The sequence below is a fragment of the Salvia splendens genome, chromosome 15 (genome assembly GCF_004379255.2).
Source record: "Salvia splendens isolate huo1 chromosome 15, SspV2, whole genome shotgun sequence".
Classification (NCBI taxonomy): domain Eukaryota; kingdom Viridiplantae; phylum Streptophyta; class Magnoliopsida; order Lamiales; family Lamiaceae; genus Salvia; species Salvia splendens.
The window spans coordinates 13423205-13440191 of record NC_056046.1 but is presented as its reverse complement, the minus strand read 5'-3'; the positions used below and the strand labels follow the sequence as shown (position 1 = coordinate 13440191).

Below are 16987 nucleotides of genomic sequence, written 5' to 3'. Positions count from 1 at the left end.
ACAACTTTTAAGTAAAAAATAGAGCTAAGTTAGTTTTAGGATTGTCTTGTACTTTTGGATTTCATTCACAACAATTTACTACTCTCTCCGTTCCTTATTAATAGAGGCGCTCACAGAGTTTAAGAATAGTCTGTTAAGTGTTAAGTGGATAGCGGATAAAGTAAGAGAGATGAATAGAGAATAAAGTTAGAGAGATGGTTACTTTTGCCAAAAATATAAATGACTCAATTAATTTGGAACTTCTCAAAATAGTAAAATAACTCTATTAACATGGAACGGATAGAGTAGTATTCTTCAATTTTCATTCCACAACTTTCCACTTGATTTGCACCTCGACACATTCTCTTGTCGTCCCGTCATCCACCGGCTCACCACCTCCAAAACCAATCAAGACAATATTAAGAATTAGCTCATCTAAATCCCAATTTATTTTATTTTTATCATTTTAATAGTGATTTGTGTAAGATATGCTTTCTAATTTAAATAAAAACAGATTATGAATAATGAACAAATAATGACTCTGACACAAGTTTTAAGTCAAATTGATTACTTTATTTTTTTATTTATCTTGTTTGTGTTTTACTTGATCAAGATGAAAGACTCATCTATAACTATTATTGAGAAAAGTCAGTAGAACTTAAAGATATTATGTGATTATAATACTAAAAGATAAAATATCTCAAATTTATGAATCATTTTAACCCGAAAATTTTTAGTTATGAGTGTTTGTTTTCTAAAGCTTTTTGGCCTGAATAGCCTAATGAGTTTGACCGGAACTTGGTGAATTAGAGTAAGAGTTAGGGTTGAAATTTCTCATTATATTCCTCTTAATTTTTCTTTCTTTTATTTTTTCTCTCTTATTTTATAAACTATGTAATGCATGACTAAATTAAATTTTAAAAAACTAATTTAACATTACTATTAGATTGGGACTTTCTTTTTTTTGTCAAATTTCTCCCTCTCGTATCTTTTTTCCAAAATAAACTATGTAATGCATGACTAAATTAAATTTTAAAAAACTAATTTAACATTACTATTAGATTGGGACTTTCTTTTTTTTGTCAAATTTCTCCCTCTCGTATCTTTTTTCCTTTTTATACTTTATTTTCCTCCATTTAACATTTAAATATTAATTTTAAATTTCATTCATAAAAAACGTCTCAAATATCTTGAAACGGAAGGTGTTATTAATCTCTCCATCACTTGATAATAACGAGTTCATTTAACAAATAAATTTAAGTTTAGTTTGTATTATGCATTCTCCTGTCATTAGTATAGCTACATGTAAATATCAAATATGCACCGTGTATTTCCCAATATTAAAAATAAATTTAGCTTCTGACCTCTGAAGTTTCAAATTAGAGGCAGCGAAAAAAATATCAATTAGAGCCTAAATGTTGATTGTGATTAGGGCTGGGGAAAAATACCGAAATACCGGCTTTATCGTACCGAAAAAATATCGAAAATACCGAACTTTTGGTATACCGTGATTTTTCGGTACGGTAGAATACCTTACCGAAATCTTTCGGTAAGGTAACGGTATGAATTTTCATATACCGCGGTATACCGCTTCATACTGAAGTTCGGTATGTACCGTAAATTAAGGTATATACCGTAAAATATAAATTTAATAGTATAAAATATATTTTATATATTTTTAAAAATATAAAATTTATTGTGAAATATAAATATAATTATGAATAAAATATATGTAATATATATATATATTTTAAAATAAAATATAAATAATATTCTAAAAACTCAAATTATCTATTTTCATTGATGTTGAAAGTAAGGTATACCGCAAAAGTACGGTATACCGAACTTTGGTACGGTATACCAAAAATGAGGTACTGCATCGGTATGGAAATTGGTCATACCGAAAATAAGGTATACCGAAGTTCGGTATACTGAAAATTTTGATAAGGTAAAGGTATGATTTGTTCGCATACCGAATTTACGGTAAGGTATACGGTATGGTGGTTTCGATAAGGTATACCGTACCTACCCACCCCTAATTGTGATACTCTACCGTTAAAGTTCTTTATAAAGATTTTTTAAATATTTATAATGTAATGATCAAATATTACTAAGTTTGTAGTACTTTTTTTGTTCTATATTTGATTTTTACAAATAAATTCAGTCACACTTGCATTACCTAGTCATGTTGATATTAATTTTGGTGTATATATTTTTTTTTCAAAACTTTTGATCTACTTTCCATTTTATGTTTTATGTTCTGTATATGGATTTGATGATGATTTTTTAAATATTCTAATATCACAAAGTATAATTATTCTCTAAATATCAAATCGTGTTATAATTAATTTAGGTGTTTGTATTTTTTTATTTGTTAAATCATATTTTTCTATTACACAAACTTTTACTACTATCTATATTTATTAGTAATATATTTCAAATTCATGCAATAATAAAGTAGTGTTAAATTAGTTTTTGAAATTTTAATTTAGTCATGCATTGCACATAGTTGAAAAATAAGAGAGAAAAAAATAATAGGAATGTAATGAGAATTTTTTAGAAAAAAAAAATTAATAGCCAGAAAAAAGTGAAAAAGTATACAGTATTTAACTTTAGTAATTGATTAGTGTGACTCGTAAATTATGTGCAATGCACAATCTCTGCTAGTAATTACAAAGTACTACTAAGATTACAAAAGTTTGCCCCAACAACTAATTTAAAAACATACAGAAACACTACTGTATAAAAACAAAATTTAAGCTGTACTTTAGAAAATTAATTATTGAAATCAATATCTTTACATATGATTATTTTTGGTAGCTCGAGTAAAAAATCGCTAGGAATACTTATACTACCACCTTAACTCAACCATCAAAATTAACCGGGATGTTTTTCAGAGAGAAATGTAATTCGTATAAAATAAACCAACTGGAAATTCACAACTTTTGGATCTCCTCAAGCATCATTCTCGCATTCAAAATGCAGCAAAAAATTTCCGAAAACCACAGCTATACACATCCGAAATCTATGATTAGACGAAAAATATATAATCTGAGAAAATAAAAACTCCACTTGATTTTACGTAAGAGGAAAACCTTATTTCAGTTTGAGACATCAGCACATGAATGTAGTTGGGGGTTATCAAGAACCCTCTTGGGCTTCCATTCCGTTTCTTCCCGAGGCTGCCTTAATGCAATAAAATGAAGAGCATCGCTGTTTGATTGGTAAATATGACAGCCCCATGGATAAGAGTCGGGAGCTGACCATATCTTCTGCTCTTCCAATGACGTCTCTTCACAAAGAGATTCAGCTACACAGTAGACATAGTCGAGTTCTGGCTCTGCAAAATATGGCACAGCAACACATCCTAGAGAGACATACCCCTCAGGAGCTCGTGGATGCCAAATCGATACAGGATTTTTGTAGTCGTCAATACAGTTTCTCCATACCTGCCAGGGGTTTTAATGTGAAGATCAACATTTCATTTTCAATTTTAATTCCACTTAGCATACAACTAACGTAAAAACTATCATATAATTAAATATTACTAGTAAACTTGGTTCAAACTTATTATTATCACGATTATAATTACAATTATTATGTTATTATCTCATATTATTATTATTATTATTAGGCTATATAGCCAGCCTATATGGTAACAAGAAATAGTTTACTAATGGAAGAAGCAGATTCTACTCAACTAAATCATAAATTTGACGTAATTTCACCATACAGAAAAAGATTGTGACCTTCAAAAAGACTTCAAAAAATCGCATGATAAAAAAAATAAACTAAACCACAAGTTCTCAAAAACAAAGTCTGGGTTATAATTACAAAGAGGGTTTAGGATTGGGAAGAATTCAAATCCTTGGCCATCTCTAGTGAAGGTGGAAATTTGTTGAAATTCATAAAGGCTGACAGAAATCAAACATAACTTCAGCACCAAAGGATGTCTTACCAGATCATAACCAACTGGAGAGGCAAACAATTTATCACAATTGTTATATATTGCTGCAACATTAGGTGGATGGCAGCCAGGACGAGCTATATCACCAACCGATACATACCTGAAGGATAAACTGTGTTAAGCAAGGGGGATGGTAATAAATTAATAATGATTCGACTACCTTCACAAGAAAAGCTTTTCTAAACATTCCTTACAAGTATAACTATTATTACATCCAAAAAGTTTTGGTTCCAGTAAACCAATGCAGAAATCATTAAGAGCATGCCATGGATATTTTACAAGAGATCTTGTAAAAGAAGAAATGTATAAAATATTTTGCAACTCTATGAAAGATATTTTCATATAACAACCTTCTATTATATCCTTGCTGTCACAGAAATCTGAGTACTGAGATATCAAAACTTACCCATCAGGACAAACTGGCCGCCAGATACTACAAATTTTGTCACTGCCCAAGCTCTAAAAAATTGTGTAAAATTATTAGACAATAGAACTTGATTTACAAGTTATTCTACAAAATAGATAAGGATGATCTGATATTTAATAGCACTGACCTGCTTTCGGCAGAAAGTACACCGACCTTTCGGTTCTCGCTCGCTGCTCCAAATCCTTGAAAAGTTAACACTGTGTTCCACAAATTTCTGTTCACTGGAAGTGGAACCTAAAGAAGAAAGTCGTACTGATTTGATGATGGCTATATTCTGTTTATGATGTTCTCTTGCACCCACTTCTCTCCTACCAGAATATCCTTGTCTTTGGCTTGAGGGAACCTGCAGAAACAAGAAAACATTACACAACAATACGAGGGGCATCATGGTATATATTAGCTTGATAATCCAATAAAGACCTGTTTTTCATTGTTCTTATGTGCCATCCACATCTTACACGCCACTGAGCAGATTCTAACGGCTTGTGGCTCTCTGTCTTCTGAGAGCTGTTCAGTGCTACACTTTATCACTCGAACAAAGCTCTCACCTCTCCTGAAGGTTTTGAGATGGATAATCAAATGAGAAGGGCTAGGGTAGCCAGCTTTGGCCAATTCCAGTGCCATAACTTCTTCCCAAGGTGCATCCCAGATTATTTTGCAGGGCTTTTTATCCATCTCATCAGGGGCCACACACTTCACACACAAGATATTATGGAATTTCTAAAGGTAAGTACTTTTATAATGAGGGTCAAAATTTGAAGGACATAGGATCAAGCAATTTACCTGGAGAAGCATCACTCGCCTGTTTGTCACTAAAACAATCCGTTGATAGGGCACCACAAAGTAATCTTCATAACAATCTGACCATGCAAATTTAGATGGCTCTTTGAATATTTCGGTACATCCCAAATTCCGACTTGCTTCAGCAAGGTAAAGTATCATCTGAAACAGAGCGTGCCAGGTTAGTGTGTTCAAACAATATGCAATACTGTTCGCACTAGGTTCATAATTCATCATAAAGAACTCAACTTTTCTAGTTAAATCGTAATTCTATATACGTATTCTAGACCCGCTAGAATCTAGAAAAGTAGAGGGAACTACAATTATTGTTCATTGAATGCATCCATTATATCAGTATATAAAGAATCCAAAAGGTCAAGTTTAACACTGGAAAAAAATTGTGATATTATGAGCTAGAGTGGTTCTCCAGCTGAAGGCAATTGGCATTAATCGAATCAGATACCAAATCTAAGAGAGGTGTATAATACCTGACCAAGTGCCTCCCTCTCAGAGTATTCTCTTAGTATATTGTCAGAGTGAAATGCCCGTGGGTTTCGTATTCTCTGGAAGTTTGTCTTGCTGTTTATAATTTCGAAACACCTGGAGCAACTTGCACCAATTCCATCGACAGTTAAAGAGAAAAAATCAAGTGCCCCACTCATTGGCTGTACAATAAATCCCAGGAAAGCTTGTCCAAGTCCATGGGCAAGGCCAAGAACACCATTTTGTCTGGCACTTTCTACAGGTTTCCTCACAACCCCTGACACCCCAAAAACTACACCTTGTGCAAGAGCTTCAGTTCCTTGAACAAATCCATCACCAACACCAGTAATCCTTCTTGACCACACCTTTGTCCAATATGCAAAGTCAAAGAAACATCCACATACTATTATTGAGATATACAGAATGTTTAATACCTGCTTCGAGCGAAGTTGGAGAAATTGCCCATCAGTTGACAGCTCTGCGAAACCTTTGCTTAGAGAAGCCAAAGTGGAACTTGTCATGCCAAGTACATCTACCGAGAAGATTAAATGCAATGGATTATGGATCAGATCTCTCCATAAGCGGTTCCCAATTGCAGAAACCACAGAACTCTTCCTAAGAAATCTGTCCTTGTGTGTTACTTTCCGCAGATGAACCTGACGTAGTTAATTACAGTTGATATGTAAAATACATGGATATATTATGTTATATGGATTCATATTATTTTAGCTTGAACTGAGAAATTAATTATTTTGAAACAAACTGATGTTGTATCCACATTCGCCTTAAAGGGAAACAATTTTTTTAAAAACGATCACAAATAAACAGGATTCAAGGAAGACAGAGGACAGCTGCATGAGTTTTGTTCTTCAATTGTGTCAGGATCTATAAGTTAATGCAACTGGAACTAGTTCATCACAAAACAAGCTCAAAGAGCTAAATCTAAGGGAAACCTAGTACTCTGGTATGGTTAGAGGACACATATTTAAATCGAAAAGACACACAACACAAACAACAACCTCAGACCTGAATTTTAAATGCATTCCCAACAGCTGAAAGAACAGGACCCCACACACCGAGAAGTCCATGAGGTCTTTGGGCTGGTGCAGTCTCCAAAGCAATCTTCAATCTTACCTCAGAAATGTCAATCAAGCTGAAACAAGGATAAGTACCCAATCACACATTTAGTAAAAGAATCCATTCTTACATTACTCAGAAGTAATAAACTTATATACTTTAAAGCATTATGCTTGCACTGTTGATATTGGAGATCTTTTGGACATCCATATGGTTTACATAAAACAGCTAGGCTTAAAAGATAGTTGAACAACCTCTTTGTTCTCTCTCATTAAAAGATTCAACAGAATACCCTCAACAACTAAAACTCCATGCCATTCAAGAAAGTGGTCATCTTGAATAAGACGGAGGGAGTAAGAATAATATTGCCTAGAGGATCCTATTTTTCTCTTGTTTATAAATACGAACACCTTGGAGACCACCAATTGGTTAGATCAGTTCGATCATTTTCTAGTGTTTCTGTACCCTATTTTTTCTTGTTAGTTAAGTAGAGGGCAGGTAGTAATATAAATTGATCAGGGTGAGGGTCGTATTATGTGACATTTTATGCTTGGGCAGGAAGCTGATGGAGCCTTCAATTCAAGTATTTTCATGCATCTCTCTCCTTTTATAAATATAAGCACCCTTGACTCTATCAAGCATACCTGAAGCAACTGAAGGTACCAACAAGTGGCAGAAAGTAGATGCAAAGGGCCAGATAGCAGCCTATAGAAATTTAATTTAATTAAATGTATAAATGATACTTACTCAACGCGTATTTCAGGATCAACTTGAGTGACACCCGAAGTTTGTGGAATACGATCTAGTTGGATATTGTTGAAGAAATCTACAAAAGCCCAAATAATTGGCTCATGGATATTAAGCCTCCAGATTTTATCAATTACCTGTCAACAAATAAAAAAAAATGAGCAATAGTCTGCAGGAAAATTCATCTCTATACTGAAATTATCTTCAAAGGCAATACCCGTATGTAAACATAAGGGTAGATCTGGAGACCATCAAGGCTTTCATTGCGTATAGTAATGGTCATTTTGAACACTGGATGCTGCACGTCAGGAGTCTGGTCAGGCGCAAGAAGTACTGGCATCACTGTCAGAGGAAGCTGGTTGTCTAACTGCATGTAACCAAGTATAAGCTTGAACCTGACAAGAGAGCAAGTAAATAATTTAAAACCAGTGAAGATCACATCGCTATTCAAATATACAATTGGATCAGTGCGTCTGTTGAGTGTTTAGAAAGAATTTTGTCAAAAGAATGAGGAAATACTGCATAAGCAGATTTTCCAACATCGAATATAAGTTATGAAGCTCAAACATCAAACATATATATAAGACTATAAGAGGAATGCTCATCTAAGTAGATGCGTACAAGAAGAATGCTCATCCAAGACATAAAGACCAATGAGGCAAAAGGTAACAGCCAAGCAAAGTGATTATTTTATATCATGCCAGGTCAAGTTCTTCTGAAACAAAACTAATTTTAAAGTTAACAAAACCAAACAAGGTAATGTTAAACCTGCTTGTTGTTCCACCATCATAGCCAGTCGAATAGGATATGAAAAATTTCTCCATGTACAAGTAGGCAAGCTCTCTTGGTCTATGGTCCATGACGGAGACGCCGACAACACCCAACTCTAGTATAATCTCAAGTGGAGATCCTTGTTCTGTTGTCTTGGCATGGATATCAGTATTTCCCCAATTCCCCCCCAGCATTGGAGCTCCACTTCTTTCATGTGAATTTGTATAATGTCTGTTCATAAACCTAGCAACTTTAATATCTCCAATATTTGCAACATGGATAAAGAAACCACAGTTGTCATCAATAGAGGACGATCCAGCTTTATCCAGATCAACTTTGTAAACCCCAGTATGAATGCCGGTATAGAACTCAGCGTCAATATTTTTTTGGCCATAGGGATCCTCCCAAGAAAAGTTTACTGTTGACAGTGGCTGTAACTTAATCCAAGCATCATCACCAAAACCAGTTTGTCGAAATCTTATTATACTACCTTTCGTTCTGTTCTCAATCCTGTTCAGAAAAAATAATGAGAACAGCAGAAAAAATAAAGAATTTAAGCATCCCGTAAACTAGTGTAAATTCAGAAATGGCCACATTGGTCAATGCCTTGGTTTCCGGGAGCTAATGGAGAGAGACTTGTCTAATCACTTAAGTTAAAACAGAGTTCTCAGGATTTAAATCTATATAAGCAACTATAATCAGCCTCTTAATCACATTCCACTCCACTCTGCCAATGCAGAAAAAAAATACAGAAAGGTCACCGCAGGTTCCTAAAGGTGTTCATAGCACATGAGGAATTAGGACTGAGCAAAAATAACGAAAACCGAATATCCAAACCGAATCAAACCGAAATTTTGAAATTCGGTTCGGTTTTTTCCGTTTTTCAGTTCGGTTTTAAAAATATAAAAATTTTGATTTTTCAGTTCGGTTTGGTTCGGGCGAAAAAAACCGAAAAACCGAATTATATATATATTCTATTAATTTAATATATAATATGTATTCTATATATATTCTATTAATTTTATATATATATAATACTCCTATATTATATACATATATTAATATATGTATGGTTTTTTCGGTTTTTGTTTTTTTCGAAATTAATTTTGGTTTTTTCGGTTTAGATCGGTTTTCGGTTTCGGTCCGGTTCGGTTTGGGTTTTGAACTAAATTCGGTTTTTCGATTTTATTTCGGTTTAGGCTAAAAACCAAACCGAAACCCGAATGCTCACCCCTATGAGGAATCATTAAAGCTGAACGGGATGCTCCAACTACTAATAAGGCATGGAGAACAACATAATGTAATCATGACAGAAGAACCTGCATAACTTTCTTGAAACATTTTGTGTGTATAGGTTCATGGATACATCCAACACATTTCATTCCCCAAAAACAGCATTCTTGCAAGACAAGGGGTGTATAATATATGCTCATATTTGCTTCGCCCACCGCATGGAATAGGATCGGGAAAATTGTAAGGAATAGGGACTGGGCAGGTGGTTTCTGGATCAACCATACAAGGGTGCCAGCTATGAGGACTTGGAAGTCTCCTTTAATATCAGCATTTTCCTAAGGCTTCTTTTCCTTTTTTTAATAGTATATTCAATGTTTTCTTGTCCAAATAACTAGAAGTATAACTTGATAACGTTCATCTTGTTGGAATTATATAGGGTAATTTAGTATTAGGTAGTACAATGTCTATTTTTGGTGGACGGAGGTAGTAAAAAGGTGTATTATGAGTTTATGAACATACAGAATAATTAGTCCCACTGTATGTTTCTCACATATGCTTAACTTGGTATCAGGAACAATAAGATCTAGGAATTCAAAATTAGGGTTCTAACAGTTAAAAGTTTTTTTGGGTAATTTTTGGGTAAAAAGGGAGGGGAGCCACCCATTCAGATTTAAGCACAACCAGTGGAAGCCACCCGGCCAGGGAGGTGCGCTCCACTGGAGTGACCTTTGCCTGAAGTCCAGCGGCCAAAAGCAGTGAGTGTGACTCTCCTGCATAACGGGGGGGGGGGGGGGGGGGGTTCTGTCCAGAACCTGCTTTTTGTGTGCGTAAGGGCGCGTGAGTTGCCGGGATTTGCTCCGTACGGTCTCGTTTGAATCATCTCGACGTCCGCTGTCAATCTCTGTATATGTTTGGGTCAATACCTGGTTGGCATTGTATACCAGCTTCCATTTGAGGTTTATATCGTTTGATTGGTTGGTTGCATCTTGTCTTGGGCGAGTTGCTTTGTTTACCTGTTTAGTTGGGTCAGTATCAAATTGGTGTGATACTGTTTTGGTAAAGGTTCAGATTCTGTTTTTGGTAAAAGTTGGTTCTGTAAAGCTTTTTCTGGGGGGAAATTATGTGTGAGGAGGAGAAATATATTATGGTCCTTATGTGGTGCCCGTGATGCTAAGAATAGCGGAAACCAAACTTATGCTTTGAATTATTCGGACTCACATACTATACAAGTCAATCGACCATCATCATCACCTTCTGATGTGTCCAAACTTTCTTGTCACAAGAGGATGCTCCTTTGTTAACTCAAGTCACCATTTCAGCTGATGAGTATACAAAGTTCAAGAAATTTCAAGGTCTCAACTGACTTTTGTCGCTGTTGTTGAGTTGAAATCTAAAGAGGAAGAAGATATTGGAGAAGGGAATCGATCTTCCCATTTTGAAGGCAATAATTTGTCAATGCTGACGAATCCTAGTTTTGAGTTAATAATTATTTTGATGCTTCTTCTGTGACAAGCTAGACATAATTATCTATGTTCTAGGTTGTTGGGGAGTGCTGGAGTTATATATGGTCATTGAGTATTAGATTTTAATAAACTTTCCTAGTTATCTTAGGATTCCTAGTTCTATTAGTATTAGGACTCTGGTATTATATATAGGTGCATTAAGTTGATGAATGAATATACAGAAAATTGGTCCCACAATGTATTTCTCACATATGATTAACACATCTCTTTTAGTACTGAGGAATGCACATTAAACTTTTAGAAGTCTATATGAAGATGTTAGCCATTGAAAAAGTAGAGGCCAGGATACCTAATAGGACCATTAGCTGATCCAAGGCGGAATACGATTATAAATCGAGAGCCCTCCTCATAGCCTCGAATTTCTGCTCGTACGAATATCCGTGTACCATTATGTTTCGTTAAGACCAGTGTGATAGTATCCTCCTTCACTATTTGAATAGGAAATGTCCAATCTGTATCGTGTAACCGTACCTATACAGTATGACCAAAATTAGTTAAAACAAAGCCAGTAAACATGAATTAAACATTTACTATATGAATATCCCCACACCAACCGGATATTAAAAAAACTGAGAAATGCATTTGAGGCTGATGTTGACATGGAGGAGGTTTACAAACATGCACAGGATTCATAATCTGATTAAGTACTGCCTGGTCTTTTAAGTTGTGAACTCAAGCTACTGCTTGCGAGATGTGATTAACTGCTTAAATGCAGCCATTAACATTTAATATTAGGACTACATAATTATGCATCATTCAGTACTATTGTCAAAAGAGCTAATCATACTTAAAAGCTGAGAACTGATGCACTGACCTGAATTAGATGAGGTCCTTGTGTTTTATTATGTACAAAGGAGACTCTGGCATCTGACACCCGCAAAGTCTTAGGTTCATCTTCACTGCTGAACTTCAAGAACATATTTTGACCAACTCTGTTCGTAAACGTCATAAACGGTCGAATGGAGATTACCTAAAAAAAGGCAGGCATAAGTTACACATAAAAGCAGGAATCATGTTAATGAAGAGATAAACCACCTTTGTTGGGACAGACTGGTACGGGGAAGGCTTTGTAGATACAAAGAGTTGCATACACTTCCCGTCGGCATTATAAGCAAAAATGTCCAGAGATCCATCCTAACAATAAACAAAATCATGATCAGATAAAACCTAATATAAATCAAGGTGCAGAACTTTCACGCTGTTTACCATGTCCCCAAGTGGAGAAAGATCCTTAACAGGTCCAAAATTCTCTTCTCCAGAGTGACCAATAGATGCAGACAGGCCAAGAGATTTGAAGTTCAATGCAGATGCAAGTGTATAACCTTCATGTATATCCTCCTCAGTAATCTCCTCGAGAATGACCTCTTCGCTCTTTTTGGTGTGAAAAGACAGTGGATTCTTCTTCATTTTTCTAGCATTGACATCAACAAGCCTGAAACTAAGTGCCGGGCATCTTGCAACTCCGAGCCAATATGGAGAATACACTTTAATAATCTTTGGTTGCAAAGGAACTTCATTGGAATTATTCTGCTCAATAATAATTTGAACAATCCTGCACATGAAAAGTATATTGCACAAATTAGTTCTGGTCCATAGTAAATGAAAAGCATAAGATATAATAATAATTTCAAACCTTCCAGACACAGAGCTTCTCAAATTTATTGTCTTTGATGGTGAACTGTTAGGATGTGATACCAAAACGGCCTCCTAATACAAAACAATGCAAGTTAACTACCCTTGAAATAGTCATATTTAGGAATATACGTTCTCCCAGGAAAGAGAAAGAAAAATGGAAAATTGATAGACTGACATGTAGTGGCAGCCATCCTTTCTGGGGAAGCAAAGAGAAGTACAAGGGATTTCTTATGTCAGCATCATACACCCTGACACTTTCCCCTGGACCAGACACCCCTCTGTAGCAGGAAAGAAAATGACCACTTGCTTGCATCTCAAGAAGTGAAATTTCAGCTGCAAGTGGGAGATAGTTAGCAATCGATACAGGAGGTTTAACAACAACAGTCCAATCCAGTATTGAATTAAACTGGGTATCCTTTGCAATTTCAGTGGCTTGGATGCTCAAGCAAAACCACAAACCATGCGAACTATTTGATGAACTTTCACTTATTTCGGTGCAACACAAGAGTTTTTCAGACTCCGTCAGATTGGAGACACAAACTTCTCGGATTTCACCTGATCTCTCCAAATCCTGTGACTGAGAAGATATATCCATGACAGAACTCCATGAATATTGGTTAGTAGCTTCTATTATTACAGGTTTCAGATACAACAGATACGAGGCTGACTGATCAAGGCAAGGTAAGGGAATAGGAATAGTTTCTCCAGGTTTTAGAGACCCAATCATTATTTGCGACTTCAGACCCTCAGCTACGTGTCTCTTGTTCCTTGTCCACCTCCTTTGCCTAGCGCGATTCACATATTCTGGTGAACTGTATGAAACTGGCCACTTCAAACTTTCATAATCTGGAGCATATACCCATCCATCAACTGTGTTGGCAGATGTATTATCAACATGCCATTCATCAATCCATTCCAATCCTGAAGGCAAGTCGACTCTGGACAGTTCCTGCAACACGTATATAGTGACTAGTTAATCATTCACCATCCAGTCAATATAACCACTTTCTTAGACAAGAAACTCACTACCATAACAGGAATTTCTCCTCTTCCTACTAGATCACTCTCTCTCTCCTCTCTCTCTCAATACATGCCAATATCTACATCCGTACATTCAGAAACCCATGTTTATATACAAGTATAGTTAACTAATGTGTAAATTCACATATAGTGGCTTCAAGATAGGCAGTGAATTCGGAATCTGGAGTTAAATTCCAGATAACTTTAGGGAAAGATTGTGGCATGGACTATTCAGACCACGTCATAAAACACAACCATTAGCTTCCACAAAGTTGAGCGTATATTGAGTGTAGAAATGGGTGGGTCATTCACCCCCTAAAAAAGGCCTTATAAGAGGGGAGGGTTGTCCAAACTTATAGAAGTCAATGTGGGACAAGAAACAAGGGCCTTAACACCGAGCATGATACATAGTATTACCATGTGCTCTGTCATTTAAACAAATTGACTTGAAGATGAGATATAATTCTACAATCTCATCTATATTTAATAGTACAAAAAACATTTTCTGCTTATTATTTACCTCCTCAAAGTTGGAACATGCAAACCAACCATTAGTAGTGCTGTAATTCTGAGATTCAAACAGTTCCTCAGTTGCCAATTTACTCCCGTCATACTGAGCCATCTTCCTCTCACCACTTTCTGACTTTGTATCTGCGTTTGTAGCCCTGAGCTTGAGGCATAAATCCAGAGTAAATTCGGTATTATTACGAACTGATACCAGAGATCTAATGCTGACATATCTGTTTCCATCACATACACAGACTTCACTTGCAACCAGATTATTTCCTAGTTTCCAACATGCAACAGGCGAACCATAATTTAACCTCATTGTCGTCCATGGTCCCTCTGGGGATGTGCTAATCTGAATTGAACCAGATTTCCTGAATCCATTTATTGGTTTAGGACTTTCAGTTCCGAGTCTAGGTCGCAAGAACACAGCACATTTGATTCTACCAACTTTTCTGCTTCTGCCTTCCAGCTGCATAACAAAGGGATATCAGGTTAAAAATGTAGCTGACAGAGGAGCTCCCACTCAGTTCTATTTCTTGAACTCCACAGACACTCTTGAACGGAAAAACAAGGAGTGTCATCCATTTATGTCTACAAAAGAAAAGGAAGGGGATAAGGGAAGGGGAAGGGTCACCGAAGATTCTCTAGATGACAGCTCTAGCCAGAACTCATTCAGATCATTAATGGAATTCGAGTTGGCATGAGCCCTAGTCAACTCTTTCAAAGAACAGGAACATGATCCAACTGCTTCCTCTGCAACGCCAAATCAAAGTGAATAATCAGTTTAGAACAAGGTCTGTGAGAAACTCTACTTTGGAAATCTGAGCAAGGTTTCTCAACAAAAGAAAGGGGAAATCTGAAGGAAAATGTACATTTAATTGGTTTTTTTGGTTTAGCTCCACATATTCCAGGACAAGTAAACAAAAGTCAGAAAGAGTCAGAAATTCTTGATTTGACAAATCTATCCAGGAAATGATTGGATGCAGATAAAGCATCTATTGTTGTGGGAACTGTGCTTTATAAAAATATATTTCAACTGGTATAAGTTTGTGTATAATTAATATTTTCACTAGGAAAGATAACTAAAGATAAGCTTAATTTATCTCATGTGCATACAATGGTGTGTATAATGTTATAGATGAAGTGCCACTAAAACAATGTTCTCAACTTTGCAAATACACTTTTATTCTTTAATTGGTCATTGTTATGTCAACACATTGAGTCCATAGGAAACAAAAAATTACCTTTTCCAGTCTCAGTTACAGTAAATTCCAGCATGCAGCAGTCCTGTAAAACACATAAAGTAAGATGTGGCCACTAAGCTGATACTCATACTGCGAATAAGAACTGATAATCTCAAATAGCTATGTCCATGGCTAGCAAGATGCAATGCCAGAAGGAGTTGATATGTGAAATATAAACATAACGGTGGAGCCAGAAGAGATATACTAAAACATCAAAAAGGTTACTAGCGAATCACAAATGACACCAACAGTTTCAATAATCATTCAATCAAAACGGTCAAAAAGCTTTGCACAAGAGATTGCCTGGCCCACGTTCACGATTAGATTATAGTACCAACTGGCACATGGTACGGGCTCAACTCAATGATTAAAGCAGGTCAGTCAATTCACTGACTCATCAACAGAGATAAAAATAAATAGCTTTTTTAAGTATATCTGATAGTTACACTTATACAAAACCTGTGATAATTACACTTAGTGGCTTAGTCCATCTGAACTTGCAGGCTTTTTTGTTCGCACTTAATCATATGCACTCTCTTTCTTGAAACTAAACCCCAAAAACTAGTTAATTTTGGCAGTTTGTAACATATTCCTATTGGTGGCTGACTAATCCAGCAAGATTTGCATTTTCAAGCATATTTATTTGCATGTAACATTTCAAGCATAATATTTTGCACTTTTTTTGCTTAATAATATGAACTCTTTTTTATTGGAACTAAACCACTTAAACTAAAATTCTGAACTTCATGTTTGCAATTTTTTATATAAAAATAGGACCTCTTTTATCTTGGAACTAAACCACCTGACCCAGTGGATTTGGCACTTGACAACATATTTCCATTGGCAGCTGAATCATCCAGCAAGATTTACATTTTTAGAATATTTCTTTTGCACTTAACACTCCTAACTTGTTATTTTGATGCACATTATGCTCCAAAGTTTGGACGGGATACATTAAGTACCCAAATGTGTTATTTCAAAGAAGAACTTGAGGAAACAAACTGACACAGATTAGACTTTCCTTTTTCAGAAGTTTTTTACTCAAACGCGATCCATATTATAATTTGAGTGAAAAACTGGCAGTAATTAAGAGAGGGAAACTATGCCTATCAAGTCCATAAGCCTTGCCCTCCTTTCCAGCACTTCTCTCAGCCCTCACCAAAGTTACCCGGTGAAATTGGGGATGGATGGGCTGGAAGTAAAATATGGGAGGTATAGGGTTTCAGGTATGGCTATTATCCCTTTCAGTCTTTTTAAACAGAATTAGCTCTATTGGTACAGATCCGGGGATTATTCAAGATATGTTTGAGCAGCCAAATGCAGGAGATGAGAAAATGCAATATGAGCTGCTAAGGGGGTGTTTACTTCTCATAGTTAAGATAGATGATTGAGTATTTTATCCATGTTACATGAATTTCTCTAATCCCACCTTTTGAATGGGATATGAATCAAATAAAATTATCAAAATGATAGGAGTTACCGAGGGCTTTGGGATATCCCAAAATTCCAATCCATCTAAGTAAACAAGGGATTAGCCTATACCATTTTTTATCCAACTAGGCTGATCCGCTAAGTAAACACCCCCTAATAC

General features: G+C 35.7%; 1 protein-coding gene across 1 annotated transcript in view; it reads right to left on the bottom strand.

Moving 5' to 3' along the window:
• Positions 1 to 2868: 2868 nt before the first annotated feature.
• The window catches only part of LOC121768221, a 47621-nt gene continuing 33502 nt past the window's right edge, over positions 2869 to 16987 (bottom strand). The window contains 21 exon segments of the mRNA XM_042164648.1: positions 2869 to 3428; positions 3938 to 4046; positions 4353 to 4405; positions 4501 to 4716; positions 4794 to 5066; positions 5157 to 5315; positions 5642 to 6001; positions 6071 to 6292; positions 6663 to 6789; positions 7461 to 7597; positions 7678 to 7855; positions 8229 to 8741; positions 11277 to 11458; positions 11802 to 11957; positions 12023 to 12121; positions 12194 to 12539; positions 12621 to 12694; positions 12798 to 13571; positions 14163 to 14621; positions 14787 to 14905; positions 15397 to 15439. Of these exon segments, the coding sequence (XP_042020582.1) occupies positions 3081 to 3428; positions 3938 to 4046; positions 4353 to 4405; positions 4501 to 4716; positions 4794 to 5066; positions 5157 to 5315; positions 5642 to 6001; positions 6071 to 6292; positions 6663 to 6789; positions 7461 to 7597; positions 7678 to 7855; positions 8229 to 8741; positions 11277 to 11458; positions 11802 to 11957; positions 12023 to 12121; positions 12194 to 12539; positions 12621 to 12694; positions 12798 to 13571; positions 14163 to 14621; positions 14787 to 14905; positions 15397 to 15439 (4947 nt within the window). The 3' untranslated portion in view covers positions 2869 to 3080.